Genomic DNA, 16,632 nt, shown 5'->3' with positions numbered 1-16,632 from the left:
CAGGAGACCCCACAGCCTCTCTGGGCAGCCTGTTCCCCTGCTCTGGCACCCTCACGGTAAAGAAGTTCTCCCTCCTGTTCAGGTGGGGCTCCCTGTGCTGCAGCTTGTGCCCGTTGCCCCGTGCCCTGTCGCTGGGCACCCCTGACAAGGGCCTGGCCCCGTCCTCCTGACACTCGCCCTTGAGATGGTTGTAGACACCCATAAGGTGCCCTCTCAGTCTTCTCCGCTCCAGCCAAAACATGCCCAGCTGCCTCAGCCTCTCGTCATCAGGGAGATGCTCCAGACCCCTCATCACCAATTAATTCAGGGTGCTCTCCTACTACGGCCTCATTTCTTCTGTGCACTGCTCGTACTCCCCAATCTGCTCCTGAGCCTAGTCTTTGGTGGGTTCCTCGTTCCATAGTGAGCGGGTGTGGGTGTGAGCGTGCATACACACACGTGTGTGTATATGTGGTAGCTTTTATGCCTTTTGTTAGTTGTTCATTAAAATCCTTTTTGTCATACTTTATGTTTTTTTGGAGGGGTTTGCTTTTTTAACATTTAGTCTAACAAATGTCACATTCCTCCTCATTCTGCTCACTGAAAAATTATTTCACATTTTTTTAAGGATGCCCTTCTTTACCCTACTTTGCTGTCCAAGCTCTGCTGACTTTTTTATTTTTTTTTTCTTTCTGGAGAAGTGGAATACTTTCCCTTAAAGAGACAAATGATGTCTTTCTCGTCACATGTAGTTCTTGTCACCTGTAAAGCTTTCACTCATTTAGCCGTTCGGTTTAGCTTCATTTTATCAATTTTTTTCATTTGTACAAAGAGTTAATGCTAACTTTTGGGGCGTTAAACTTGAAACTTTGTTCATTCTGAAACTATAAGTAGCAGCCGGTGTTAAAAATAGTTGAAGAATGGGAAATATTACTTTAATCAAACAATTTTTTGTCTATTAGAACTGTATTAACAGCCTTTATAAAGAAAAAATAAAATTCTTCCTTTCTAAACAAAATTTCCTTTCCTGTGCACTATTTAAAAAAAATTTAGCAGCAGTAAAGGAATTAATTTTGCAGACAATGCTACTGATGGTTCAGAAACACTCATTTTTCTCCAAAAAGAATCTTACAGATCAAATCCCAGCTACATAAAATAGAAACCTACGGCAGCAGTTTGCTGAATTACTCATTCTACCTGACAAATGGTACACATAGATATATCCTCCCATCTTACAGATTTTACAAATTCAGCTTAAGACACATGAAACAAATAAACAGCTATCATAAGCAAAGAAGCCAAGAGAATAAAAACTGACCAGTTACAGGAAAATAAAGGAGGCAACTTACAGAAGGACTTGCAAGGGGAGTGAGAACTACTGAATGCTTTAATACTTAGATCCATTTTAAGGAAACAAACACACAAAGCCTACTTGCTACTTTGTTATCTTACAGTACACTTCAAAGAATGAACAAACTATAGTGGGAATGGCAAATCTGCAGTAGTAATAGCAAATGCACATAGCGATTTTCATCAAAGAACCTCAAGACATTTTAAAATTTCACAGATCGAAACAGTAAGATGATCAAAAATGAGATGACTATGCCAGGATACATAAATCACTAGCAGAGCTCAGGTACCTTGCTTCTCTTCTGATGTGCAAAATCTATGTCCTGACATACCTGTGCTTCCACAAAAGCATGTTTTTGGTAGTCGGCTCTAAAATGCCATGCAGCGATGCAGTCACCACGAAAAGGCAGCAAGGCATGCTACCTCCCCCATGAGGGGACTTTCTGTAGATTTTTAAGGTGTTTCCTTCATTTAATTAGCATCACTTGTATGCTCTTCTTCCAACTGAACATGCAGCAACACCACACACCTTGAACCACCACTTGCCAGGCTGATACAGTTCAAAATTAGTTAACAGTAATTCCTGATTGCTTCACTTGGCAGTGCTAACTTAAATGTTCTAGAGTAAGTAAAAAAATAATTTAAAATTGACATAATGCTAAATAAACTAGTTTGATATCCATAATAAGAAATCTCTCAAGCATTTGGCTGATGAGAAAGGCATCTTGTGCTTCTCAAAAGCACAGTGTTAACTATGTTAGTAAGTGAAAGATGCAAACCCCCTGGTAATTATGCAAATAATATTCCCCATTATAAATCTTCAGCTCCTCATTAGGTTGAGGCCACAAAACCCTTATCTCTCCTGCACAACATTAAGAATCCAGGGGTTTCAGGCATAAGACTAAAGCTGTACCTTGATCATAACTCCTCTCCGTTTTCCTTTGTTCTGATAATTTAAAATGACAAAATACTAAACATTTGTTTACCATACTGTAATTATTCTTCAACAGTAATGTTACCATGGAGGTGAAAGAGCACTGGGAAACATCTGCAAAAGGTACTAATACTGAGGTGTATTTTGGTGATATTTGTTTGGTTTTAAATTGTGATTTGGAAAAATAAAATGGGCAATAGATCTTTAATTACAGAGCATAGATAACACTACTGCTTATTGAAGCGATTGGTTTTCTATGTTACCAACCAATAAATCATAGAAAGCTTTGGTTTTATTTCAGCTAGAGGGCCAAAGAAATATTTACATTTATATAGTTGCTCACATAAGCAACCAAGTTAATTTTCACAGCCATGCTTGCCTGAGTGTTTTATACTTTTTTCTTGAAAATACCAATTTGTTTACTGTTTATACTCAAGTAATTAAAAAAAAGGAAGGTATATTCATACCTCAAAGAATAATGATAACTGTTACAAAGAAGAGTCAATACAGACTCAATGCAGCAAGCATCTGCCAAATATTAAGAAGTTATAAATCTGCCAGACATCAGAAATGGACTGAAATATATATAGTGACAGTTTTCAGGGAAAAACAGCCAGTCATATTTTACAACTTCCTTGCCAGGAAGTTTTTATACATCAGCTCTAATGAAATATGATTCTTGGATACAGAATTTTTCACTAAGCTGGTTCCAAGGTTTGAGACAATCACTAGAAGTTAAGACTTTTTGTTGTTGTTTTCTAGCACATAAGACTAAAAGACCAATACTTTTTTAATTCTTATTGTTAGCCAGATTTCCAGCCCAGAAATATAATGGACTTCCTTTAAATATGATGTAATTTATTTCTAGAAAAGTTCTCTTGTATTCTGTAACTTCTTAATACAGAATAGCCAATTTGGTAAGTAGACCTAGACTATCATACTGCTCTTCCACCCTCTGGAAAAAAAGACATTTAACATTATCCACACACAAGAAGATGTACTATATTTGTACCTTCAGAAAGGTTAGGCTCTTTCTAATCAGCTATTCCCAAGACAGGGACATTTGACCAAAAAAAAGAAATAAAATGGCATACAATTTACTAGTAATAAAGAAAAAAATATATAATAAGAAGAGATCTGCTCTTCTATCAATAATTTGAAACAAGTCTGAAGTCATGGTTGCTTGAAAATTCTGAGTTTCCATAAAAGTTTTGAAACTTACAAATCGCTGTGCCTTCTGACGCTCCTCTTCTGTCGCAGCTCTCTCTCGAAGAATGGCTCGAGTCAAATGTTCATTAGAAGAAATCCTTTCTCGCTCCAGAAGTTTGCCAAACTCATCACGGACATACATTTGTTCTTGTTTCAATCTACAGAAGGTGGAGGGAAATATAGATTGAAGGTATATTTTCCATGTGAGTTTAAAAGGACATAGGCACAGTCATTTTAAAAGCAGTCACTGTACACCTAAATACAAATATTTGCTAAAAATTCCAAAAGTTTCAGATTGAAGTGTCAAAATCAGAACACACAAAAGCTACAAGCCTTAGTATCACTAAGTCATATAAAATACAACTTATTCAAGAGCTTTATGAAAATATATTTTTAAGTAACAAGAATATGCATGGAGCTCTGTTTGTAGATTGGTTTTGCAGTGTTTTTAAGGTACCCTTTTCCCAGGAAAATCCTCTCCCCACCATCTGGTGGGCACCCAATTTCCAGGTAAGAGCTCCACTCTTTTGCAATGGGATAATGCTTTCCTACCTCTGGACACACCGTAAACTCAAATACTGCATCTATTCAGCAAACTGCAAAAAGATTGAACCACCGTAATAAACCTTTCCCAGCAATCTGAGAAGATGAGATCAAAATAGCTATTGAACTTGTTGCAACAGAGTTAGTAAAAGCAACTCCAGTCCGAGAAAATTCTCAACATTTGTACGTCACAAAACATAAAATATATTTGAAATATTCACTATAGTACTCAATATAAGCACACCATATCTAACTTAAACAATTTATTATTTGTGTATTTTCGTTGAACTAATAAAACTCATCTGTTGCTTGTATGTTGTGACACTGAACAGAGAGTCAGCATTAGGGAACTCAGAATAGTAACAGCAGTATGAAACACCAGTTTTGAAATAGATTTTTGAAAGAATGATGGAGAGGAAGCTTAAGTATTCTCAGTGCATTTATACATTGTCAAGGGAGCTTCAGAGAACAAATCATAATGAGTAGGGTCACTTTGTAAAAGGTACTAGCATTATAGTACATTAGATTCTTCCCCAGGGAAAACATTTAAGTGAGGTGGGGAGGAAAAAAGACAATTACAAGATGTATTGCTTCTGTGCTCAAATACAATCCTCTGAAACGCAGCAACCAACTGGGAATCTTTATAAAAAGTTTATTAAGCAGCATCTTCAATTACTTTAGAAAAAAAGTCAGATTATGCAGACATGGACCAAATTCCATTAAGTGATTTCCCAAGGTCCCCCAAATTATTCCAGCAGCATTGATATAACAAATCCTTCACACAATCAACGGTGCAGTCAAAACACACTGGTTGTCTTTTCCATTGGAGAAATCATGTTTTGTCTAAAATGAAAAAAAAAGTGTCAAAATAGAAGTCTCAGAAGCTTTTTCTTGTGAGAAAAAGAAAAGGCACTTAGCATTCCCTGAGACTGAAGTAAGCGCCGCCTTCATCCTTTCTGGATTTTACTTCCCACAAACGGCTTTCCCCTAAAAACGTCTCTTCTTTATGTATACTGTATCTAGCAAAGTGAAAAAAAAAAAAATAAAAACCAGACAACGTCTGAAAAAGGCTGCCAGAGACTTCCACCTTAGAATCTCTCCAAAATTTTAAAAAAACATTTAGATGTTTACATCTAATTCTTGCCAAATCATTCCCATATTTGACATGAGCTTAGTCAGTCTTTCTCAAGTCGTCTCCTTCTTGCCTCTGGAATTATGAACCTTCATGAGATCACCTGTCAACCTCTATTGCAAAAAGAAGAAAGTCAGTCTTCCTAACACTAAAAAATAATGGGCTCCTAATGTCAAGATAAACTCTTTGATGGCTTAACCTGACCGCTGTTACATTCAGCTTCCCTGCTAAGTACACTACAGAGGGACAGGATGTTCTTTTCTACTTTTGCCAAAACTCCGCATGTCCTTTACTGCAACTTGCTACAAGACAATGACCCAGAATCTCATCTATGTTCACGAGCCACCTGACTCCTTACCCTACAGTGAGCCATTAAAAAGCTTTTCATCAGAAGCACTGACATCCCACAGAATTAACAGATACCACCACAGCCGTGGGTACAGCCATACCAGTGACAGAAGGGATGGCTATATAATGCGGTTTCCCAAAAGCAGAGAATTAAGGGCAAGACTTGCTATTTCGACCTTAACCAGCCCATTTAAAATTAGTCTAGGTATCTCAAAACTGCTTTGGAGCCAGTCCAGTTCTGAGTATCTTCTTGGCCATGAACAGCTGCATCCTACCACAGCAAGACAGAAAAGGATGAGGATAAGACACCCCAAAATGGCACCTATAAACACCTATGTAACCCTACACATGATCTTATAAGTTACTGGTTTCTGAGGACACCACATGACAAAAATCCCAGAAAAAGGATCCTGTGCCATCCTTTGTTGGCAATCTCATCTCACTGTCATTGCCAAACCAATCCTCCGAGGAACTTCCACCACAACAGAGTAACTGGTAGGGGTGCAGGGAAAGTCTCTAACTCCCACCTTTGGTAATACAAATTACTATCTGCTCACCTCCTTTTCCCCACTCCACCTGTAAAACGATATAACTAAACAGTTAGGCGATGTGTTCTTTCCTCATATACGAAGCCAAAACCCAATATTTAATGTTAGCTTGCTCATTGATACCAATATGTGAAATATTTACATCACAAATCAAAAGATTTTACCTTCATTAATAGTTCTGCAAATTCAGTTATTGTAGCTACAGATAGCTCCTATTCCTTAATGTGAGGTTCCTCAATCTTCAAAAATGTACTTATAATGGTTTAAAAGTCAGCATAAATATCCAAACACAAAACTGTAAGCATTTACCAGGTCACCGGGTAGTTAACAGTCTTGCAGCTAAGCAGTAATACCTTGCATAAACTGATCAACTTCATGCAAAACAACAACTAAAAGAAAAGAAAAAAACAAAAAAAAAAAACCCCCAAACACCAAAAAAACCCAAAACACCCCCACCCAAACTACCACCACTACAACCCCCCTTGCCAAAAAACAACACCCCCCCAAAACTAAATCTTACCACTGTCACTATTCCACCTGCAAGGCTATAGTAGAAAATCACTTTCCGGAGATTTTGGAGATGAAAAGAACATTCCTGACTCAATTTATACTTGCCCCATTTAAACGCAGGGGGCACACTTTGGGAAAAAATACCATTTTAAGATAACACCCTTGTTCAGTGTTCCATCTTCCATTTTTCACACACAAAAAAAATCTGCACTTTCAGGCTTTTATAAGAAAAGTTTCTCTGATCAATCCATCAGCTCTTCCCTGCAGCTGTTGCAGAACTACTTGATCCATTTCCAGACAATTTCACTGTGGTGATTAAGTAATGCTTTCCAGGTTTTTTATTCTGCAAAATATTCGATAGTTTATTAGCAGAAGTACCTCGCACTTCCATACCACTTACCAGGTAGGAGTCAATCATTTATTTCCTCACATACAGCACCCTAACTTTTTTTTTGCAAAAGTTTCAGTAAATTTTGCACCACACACATCTTTCAGAAATGAAAATATTAACATCAGTTCCAAGACTGCTTTCCGAGAAGTCCCATTACTGACCACTTTCCAGACTAAGAATCTGCATTCATCGTTCACAACAAACCGCCGCCTTCTCCAGTTTAACCAGTAATTTTCTAAAGCTGCCAGTGTTTCAGTAGCCATTGACAAGATTAGGCTTACTACACTGTTGTTGTCTTAAAGAAGATATGTTTAAAGAACATTTTGTTATGGAGGGGAAATCAACTTATTTATTCCCTGCTGCTACTTCCCTTTAGTAAATATTTTTTGTCTCTTATTTTCCATTCCTTTCTATGTCAGCAGCAGATCATCTCTTTGACATTCATTAGAACTTTGCCACTAATTTTACTTCAACAGTTCCAGAGATGTCTGGATTGCTTTGTATTCCCACAAAAACCTTCTTCAATAAGTCAAAACACATACAAACAAACCCAAAGAAACACAAACAAAACAAAAAAACAACCAAACAAAACCCCACAAAACCAAAACACCCCCATCCATTTCATTTTAAACATACTGGATAAAGAAAAGCAAAGCTTCCACTTGACTTTCATCAATTCTCATTTTGACTTCTTGGCTTCCTTTGGACCCCCACCTTTTGGAATAAAGCTTTCTTTGCTGGTCCATATGCCTGCATGCTCGTCTTGTGGAACATCTGATCAGTTGCAATCTTTTTTGAAGACAGCTATTCACCAAGCAATGCTTGGGAGCTCTTTCCTACATGTCTTTTCATGTTGTTTGGCCAGAGAGTTTTCACAGCTTTGCCTTTTCAGTTCTTTGAATTTGTCTTTTGTCTTTGAATTTCCAACTCTCCTCTACGTAAAAAGTTTATCAGCTCTTCATTTCAATTAGCTTAACTAGATGCCTCCTTTCATCAGGGTGTATTTGCTGGTATCACAAAGCAAATCTGCAATTTACATGCTCATCTCCAGAAGCAAAAGCTTTCTCCTTCACTGGAGGCTAGCTACAAGCCCGAGTAGTTCCCTGCAGTACTGTGTCTCTAAGCTCAAAGGCTGGGCGATGCCTGCATGTTCAGCTTTGCCAATGTGTCTAGGAGTAGGTTTATTAAACTTCAAGACACCCAGGTCACCTCAGTGAAGGCAAGCTGTAAAGCAAACATTTTGCTGATTTTTTTCCCTACAATTTAGGCTAAAAAGGTACTTGTTTTACGTGCATAAAAAACATCCAAGGCTGTCTTGCCTATAGCAGCACCTTAAAGAAAAAATGTAGTCTTTGGTATCTACTCTAATCCTTGTTTCCATGATCAGGAATGTATCTGATCACACCTACAGAAAAAAATGTAACTAGCAAACTTCCTGAAGCACCCACTAAACTTCTTCATTTGGGGCAATTTTTATTCACAAAGAAGTCCTAAATAGCCATCTCAACTGATTTAAATTCACAAGAGTTTTAACAAAATAAGTAGGATTTTTAAATAATTTTCATTTATTTGAGTTACATAATTGGGTGGCTTGTAGGAGCTTAATGAAACAAACACAAGGCAGATACGTGCTGATCACAAACATTTGCTTGCATCAACTTACAGTAGTTTTCTTCCTTGACATTACAAATTCATTTTACTGGCATTCAGCATGTACTGCAGCTGAATAAAGGCAAACATCAGCTAAGTCTACAGTATTAAATTAAATTATCTAGCCAAAAGTAAAAAAATAGATAGATGCACATCTGCAATTTCTAAGGAGTTAAACCAGCACAACTTGTCAGTACTGTCCACTACTCCAAGAATCTCATATAAATCACTTAAACATTTTTAATTACAAGAAATATAAAGGCACAATATAATCGTTCTCACTTTTAAGCACAAAACTCAAGTTAACAGACAAGAAATGTTATGCATTACACTGATCATTTACACGGAAAGAAAGTGTTTTAAAAAAAGGTGCTGAAACAGCAGCGCTGCTGGCTATATGTTTTTCTACACAGTTGAATAAAATACTACTAAATAATGATGAAACACAGTTTCAAGAATTGTACAGTGCATTACAGTAGCCAATTTAATGAAATACAGGATGCAGTGCTATCACTTTTCCATAGTGCTATTTGAAAATACACCTAAAGCATTAATAAGAACCTCTATGTACTAAAGTGTGGATTAACACTTCACAGTATTTCATGTTCTCAGCTGTTTTATAGCACACAATCACACACAAAAAGCAACAACTCCTGCCTTTCTACAGCACTGTCTTTTAGGGCTTCAACACTCTGAGCTAACGGTATGAAGAAAATTTATGTACGTGTACTTCTTGTAATTTAGTAAACAAACAGCTAATGATTAAGTTACTTATCTTATTACTGTTAAAGCTTCTGGCACTCAAGTTCTACGTCGTAACTTCTTTCACCCATCCTTTAAATGCTTGATGATTGTCTTTTTATTAAAAGAGAAGTGCAGTCCACAGCTCCCTCAGAATCACGCAGTCATTTGGGCTGGAAGGGACCTTGTGTGATCATCTGGTTCAAACTCCCTGTTCAAGCAGAGTCAGCTAGAGCAGGCTGCCTGGGACAGTGTTCAGTTGGGCTCTGAATCCCTCCACAGATGAAGACTTCACAAACTTTCAGGGCAACTCCCGTGTTTGATCATCTTCACAGTGCTCTCTGCTGTTCAGATGGAATTTCACGTGTTTCAGTTTCTTGTCCTAATCCCTAGATCTTCTTGAAAATGCCCTTCTTGAAAACATGAGTGACATTTGCTTTTTCTCAGTCTTCAGGAACCTCTTCTGATCACCATGACCTTTCAAGGATAACTGAGAGTGGCCTCACAATGACATCAGCCAGCTAGCTCCCTCAGCACTCGTGGGTGCAACTCATCAGACCCCATGGAACTTGCTTGAAGTTCAGTCTGTTTAAGCATTCCTAACTTGCTACTCCTCCAGCTGTTCTCCAGACCTTCCCTCTGGTCCCACGGTGCTGGGATTCCTGAAAGCCAGCCTTAACAGTAAAGGCAGAAGAAGAAAAGGCAAAAGGAGGCATCAGAGTATCTCCACCTTCTCCATTTCCTTTATAACCAGGCACTCTGCTTCATTTAGCAATGGTCCAAGCTTACCCCAGTCTTCCTTTGGCTGTTGATTTTAACACTATATTCTGATATTCATATTTAAATACAAAGACATCTCTACGTATTTGTAGATCTATTTGCTGAAAGATAACTAAAAGTAATGAAGTATTTACATTAAGTAAAACATAAGCAAAAATAGCAAAATCAAAGATTTTGTTTATTTATGTGAACATGAATTTTACAGACTGAAGACAGGAAAATGTTCAACGAAGTTCAGGAACACAGGCACACAACCTAGTACATAGTTCAGTTTCTAGCTTGTTCAGTGGTACTTCTAAAGCTAGTTTTATCTTAGAAGTATGGGTAGATCCTTACAGTCAATGACTGACATAATTAACCTACTGGACACACTTCTTGTAATAATGATACTTCAACATACTCCTATCAGCTCCCATGCCTGTTCTAGAAATCTGTTTTTAGTACTACCCAAACTTCTGAAAATTAGAATTGAAAAACATGTCAGTGAATACCTAAAACACTTCCTAAGCATTTTTGTGCTAAGATACAAAAATTCATTTGTTATATATGTTTTAAGAAAAGTATGTTTTGCAAGTGGAAAATGAGGTCATCTCCTGTCTACAGATACTCTAAACACAGAAAAAATTTGGGCATTAAAATGGGGGGGGAGTGGCAGGGAGAGCTTTTGTCAGAAGAAGATAAGTTCTATTGGCTAAAACTGGATGCACCTTTGCACTGATAATCCTCACAGCACTGCAAACATCCTGCTTACCACAAAACAGAGAATAAAAATGCCCTGCCTGAGGCTCTTATTGCCTTTAAAGACTGGACTTAAGAGCTTAGCTACAGGATAAAAAAATTACTAAACTTCCTCTGAAATGAATGCTGTGACAGTTATGAAGATTATCTATTTGAATAAAAAAACTGAACCCAGACCCCCTCTGGAGAAAATTCAGACTCAGGTAATTCCCATCTCATTGGTGACAGCAGCCCCTTGGAGTCACTCAGAGCAGAATGCTATTACATGCATTAAAATTACTGAACACAATAAGCAGACCTAAATATATGAAGTTCACATTTTCCTGAAAAAAACCCAAACCACCAACCAGAAGTATGATTAAACATTGTTGTCACCGAGGGGAAAAAATCCTGGGGGAAACTGTAACAGGCTAGGTAAATCCTGATACATTAACAAGCAAAGATTTATGGATCTCAGAACAAACAGAGGCATAGTAAAAATTTTGTAATTTTTGTTACCATATTATCACATTTTAGGTTCCACTACAAGACAAATTTTGGACTGTTTTATTCCTGAAGTCGCTTTAATCAAAATAATGTTTGCAGTACACTCCACCTATATTAAATTCTGTTAAAACTGAACACAAAACCTAATTATTCTCACAGAGCAATCTCGCATCGGCAGACAGATGAGAAGAATTTTGAAAGATGCTCTCATATATATTGAGTGCACCCTCATCAAGTTTGCTGTGAGCTGCAGTCGACACACAGGAGGGAAGGGATGCCATCAGGAGGGAGATGCACAGGCCTGAGAGGTGGGCCCGTGCAAACCCCATCAAGTTCAACAAGGCCAAATGCAAGGTCCTGCATCTGGGTCGGGGCAATCCCAAGGACAAAGACAGGCTGGGCAGAGAATGGATTGAGAGCAGCCCTGAGGAGAAGGACTTGGGGGTGCTGGTGGACGAGAAGCTCAGCGTGGCCCGGCAAGGTGCGCTCGCAGCCCAGCAAGCCAACCGAGCCCCGGGCTGCACCAAGAGCAGCGTGGCCAGCAGGGCCAGGGAGGGGATTCTGCCCCTCTGCTCCGCTCTGGTGAGACCCCCCTGCAGCGCTGCCTCTGCTCTGGGGTCCTCAGCACAAGGAGGGCACGGGCCTGTTGGAGCGAGTCCAGAGGAGCCCACGGAGATGATCGGGGGCTGGAGCACCTCTGCTAGGAAGCCCGGCTGAGGGAGTTGGGGTTGTTCAGCCTGGAGAAGAGAAGGCTTCAGGGAGACCTTAGAGCACATTCCAGTACCTAAAGGGACCTACAAGAAACCTGGAAAGGGACTTTTTGCAAGGGCCTGTAGTAATAGGACAAGGAGCAATGGTTTTAAGCTGAAAGAGGGCAGATTTAGATATTAGCAAGAACTTGTTTAGTGTGAGGGTGGTGAGATGGGAGGTTGCCCAGAGCAGCTGTGGGTGCCCCATCCCTGGCAGTGCTCAAGGCCAGGCTGGACGGGGCTTGGAGCAACCTGGGCTGGTGGACGGTGGCCCTGTCCCTGGCAAGGAATGGAACTAGGTGGTCTTTAAGGTCCGTTCCAACCCAAACCATTCTGTGATTCTATATAAGCCAATTCCTTTTCACGTCTATATCTTTTGAGATGTGTGCAGGACAGACAGAAACAAAATCTAAGTTATACAGATAATTAAAACATCTGTCCAAACCACGTTCAAAAGCAGATCTTCAGATGTAAGCTCAATGGGAAATATTTGATTTCAAGCAGAATAACCTTTTTGCTTCAGCATTCCTATTTTTTTTATTTATATCTTTTTTTCCTATAGAAACAGTGAATGTGAGATTCTAGGCGGCATTTGTTATTATACGGCTTTTGAGCTACCTATGAACACACCAAATGCAACATTAGTAAAAGAAAATCTGCATGTGAATACACCAAATGTTTCAGAGCATTACCTGAGGCAGCCTGAAATGCTTACCCCACATCTCCGGGAGGAAGAAATTAATTAAATTATGGCATTTTCCCAAGCTAGTGCTACTGATTTAGCCCCAACTTGAACAAAGAACAGTTGAAATATCATGGCAGTGATGCTGTACTGTACACTGCCACTGAACAAAGAGGCTACAGGTGAGAGCACCCAGCCAGCATAGAACAGTCATCAATTATGGTTGACCATCACAAGCACCATGAAAAAAAACAAATAATAATGATCTCAATCACTTAGTTCATCTTGGTCATTTACTGCTGTTGACAGTAGAGGAAAAGTAAATTTTCCTAAATTAATGCATATTAAGGAATAAATTGAATAAATTTATATTTAAAAACTGTTAGAAAGTTGCTCTTCAGGTTTTCAGAATTTTGTATTTTCTGTACATATCAGTTTAAAGTAATTACTTCTATTCAAGTAAAAGTACTGTTAAATAATAACATAAAAAATACCAAAACCCCAACAAAAATAATTCCTTAATTAAGTAATGACATTTAATAACTGACAAACACCATATTGGGTCCAATAAAGTCACTGAAGTCAAAATACACAGCTAGCTCCATTCTCCAATACTTGCGCAGAATAGCTGGAAATTTAAGAAACAAACAAGAAAGCATCTCTGATGGGACTAGCGGTCTGTTTTCTGTATCTCTTAAGAAATGCAAAAATACATTCCAAAACAAGGCATGATAAAACTCGGATTCACTCTGAAAAAAATTCCAACGTTTTCAGATCCATCTTTCATATGGCTTCAAAACAAAAATCCATTAATTTTACTTATGTCATGGTACTGTAATCTTACACAGCATGACCCATGTTAGCCACACTAACAAGATGAATAATTTAATTCTCAGTCCAGGAGAACTCACTCTGTTTACTTCAAAATATCCATTTCTGTCATTCTTTAATAACACCTGCAGATGTGAAAGATTATCATTAAGGGAAAAGCACCTTTTAATTCACAGAGAACAGCAACACACTGAGAAATGTTAAAAAAAAAGTTTTGTGCTTTGATGGCCACTACACACTTTGTCCACTACCAGGAAAATCATCCTTTCCTCTTCCCTGTAAAAATGTAGAAAAATCTAAAATCTTGAAAGTTGGAAATGATCCTTAAGTATGAACTCCATGTAAGACGTAAAACTAACACATTTCAGTATGAAAAAAAAAAAAAAAAATGTATCTATATGCTTTCTTACGAGGTTTGGGGTTTTTAATTAATGTTAATTTTAGCCAGCTTCTTTCATGATCTCTGAACACTTACATTTCTACACGATACCTCCTCAATTCAAAAAGCTTACACTGACTAAAAAATAAGAGTACGCTATGTTTACAGTGGAAACCATTCATCAGAGGTTTTGCTTAGTTTGACACAAGCAAGTTTGTTAATGCATTCTGACAGACTTGCATAACATCCAAAAATGTTTTCAACAATGCAGTTTAGGCCATGATTCAATATTAATGAATGAATAACGTTTCTGAGTACCAAGTTTCAATATTTAATGAGCGAACGCTGAATGTGCCACAGAAAGCTGTGGTTGAAGATCACTGTAGCTGAAAAGGGTTTTAAAAAGATGTGAGAGACATGACAAAAACAACTTTAACCTGAACTGAAGTCTGAAGTGTGACATGGATATTTCTCCTACTCAATTCCTAGTAACTGATTATTCACCTGACTGCAAAGTCAGATAAATTTTCTAAAGTTCATCTGCCTCTGCAAAACACAGTTAAGAAAAGAGATATAGAAACAGACTATCTGAAAAGGAATGTCATTCTAAGACTCCTGTGAACAAAAACACAACACAAAAATTATTCTAAGTTGAAATTACTTCCTGCACTTTTTAGACACAAAAAAATTTACTATTTACATAAGACTTTGCATACTACAGCTGAAAGGAGCTACTCCTAACACTAGTAACAATCACATTTCCAAAAAACCTGTCCTAAAAGTACACTTCTAAACCAAATTTTTCAAATTATGCACGTGTTAACAGAAAATACAAATTTTAATGCACCATAAACCCACAGTGTAAAAAGGACACACTTTGCCTTCGACTTCTCTGCACTCATATTGCTCACATATCCCAAATAGAAAAAATATAAATCTTTTTCTTCCAATTTCCTTTGTTCGTATAACAAAGCTTTAAGTGAAATGTATTTTAAATGCTGCATGTGGTGGCATCACACCACCTGTGTGTGGGGCAGGAGGTAGAACACAAAATGTTGCTAAAAATCACCTACAGGAAAGCGGTTGTAAATTTGTAAATTTACAACTGGAATTTAATTTCCTGAACTTATGTTCTAACCAAGTGGGTTTTAAACACATCTACATATTGAACAAATCTTCCATTAAGTACAAGAGAGTTAGGACCAGTAAAAGGACCGTTTCCCCCAGCGCTCTCCTGGAGAAGCCGGCTGCTCCTGGCGTGGACGTGCTGTTCCCCGGGTAAAAGCTGCTGGACGGCCGGGCCCAGCGCGTGGTGGGGACCGGAGTGCCATCCCGCTGGCGGCCGGGCACAGGGGCCGTTCCCCAGGGACCAGGGCTGGGGCCAGCCCTGCCGGGTACCCGCACGGCGCTCGGGGCGAGGGGATGGAGCGCGCCCTCAGCCCGCCTGCGGGTGACACCCGGCCGGGGGGCGCCGATGTGCCGGGGGCAGGGGGCTCTGAGGGGGCTGGGCAGGCCGGGCCGAGGGGCCGAGGCCAAGTGTGTGAGGGGCAGCGGGGCTGGGGGCAGGGGGCTGGGAACTGCCCGGGGGAAAGGGCCGGGGGGGCTGGGCACAGCCGCTGGGCAGGAGCCCCCAGCGTGCCCAGGTGGCCAAGGGGGCCAGCAGCGCCCTGGCCGCTGTCAGAAGCGCTGTGGCCGGCAGGGCCGGGGCAGTGCCCGTCCCCCTGTGCTGGGCACCGGTGCGGCCGCCCCTCGGGGCCTGGGCTCAGGGTCGGGCCCCTCAGGGCAGGGGGGACGCAGAGGGGCTGGAGCGTGTCCAGAGCCGGGCAGGGGCTGGGGCTGGGGCAGGGGCGGGTCAGCCTGCAGAGGGGGGGCTCAGGGGCACCTTCTCGCTCTCCAAAAGTACCTGAGAGGAGGTTGTAGCGAGGTGCGGGTCAGGCTCTTCTCCAAAGTAACAAGCAACAGCACAAGATGAAAACTAGGGGAGGCTTAGATTGGATATTAGGAAAAATGTCTTCACGGAGAGGGTGGTCAAGTGTTGGAACAGGCTGCCCAGGGAGGTGGTGGAGTCAGCATCACTGGAAGTGTTCAAAAATCACGTAGATGCGGTGCTCATGGACATGGTTCAGTGGTAGGCTTGGCAGTGCTGGGTTAATGGTTGGACTCAATGGTCTTGAAGGTCTTTTCCAACCTAAATGATTCTATGATTCTAAGAGAAAAGCAGCAAGACAAACCTGAAATGCTAAAAAATGCAGGAATATAGAATGAAAAAAGGAAGGTCGTCAAACCCAGATTTGCAATCATTTTGGGAGTGCTTAGTCCAAAACCATTCAATCCTGACTACACGGATCCCAATTGCTATGCACTTTATAAAGCACAACGCGCACAATGAAAATTCTTTGATAAATTCACTACCAATGATCAAGAGCACTCATGATTATGGTGTATGCAGCAAGAGAGAAAAGATCAAAGGTAGCAATAAGACTTGCAATCCCTGTCCCATCCAACCCTTTTAATTAACACAACATGTCCTATATACCTGCAGGCTCCAAAAAAAAGAGCCCTCCAATTCTAACCTGATGTACTCCAGACTTAGTGACTGGCTTCCCCCCATACTCCATAAGCAAAGTGCAACGTCTGAAATCATCCCAACTG

General features: G+C 39.9%; 1 protein-coding gene across 2 annotated transcripts in view; it reads right to left on the bottom strand.

The window, feature by feature from the left end:
• CHCHD3 (coiled-coil-helix-coiled-coil-helix domain containing 3) overlaps window positions 1–16,632 on the bottom strand; it is a 163,795-nt gene that overhangs the window by 105,360 nt on the left and 41,803 nt on the right. For both annotated transcript variants that reach the window (XM_055711152.1, XM_055711151.1), the window contains exon 4: window positions 3,486–3,630. In XM_055711152.1, coding sequence (XP_055567127.1) covers window positions 3,486–3,630 — 145 coding nt within the window. The remainder of the gene's footprint in view (window positions 1–3,485; window positions 3,631–16,632) is intronic.

This window comes from Falco cherrug, chromosome 5 (genome assembly GCF_023634085.1).
Source record: "Falco cherrug isolate bFalChe1 chromosome 5, bFalChe1.pri, whole genome shotgun sequence".
Lineage (NCBI taxonomy): Eukaryota > Metazoa > Chordata > Aves > Falconiformes > Falconidae > Falco > Falco cherrug.
Note: the sequence above shows the minus strand (reverse complement) of the source record. Positions and strands in the feature narration are given on the sequence as shown.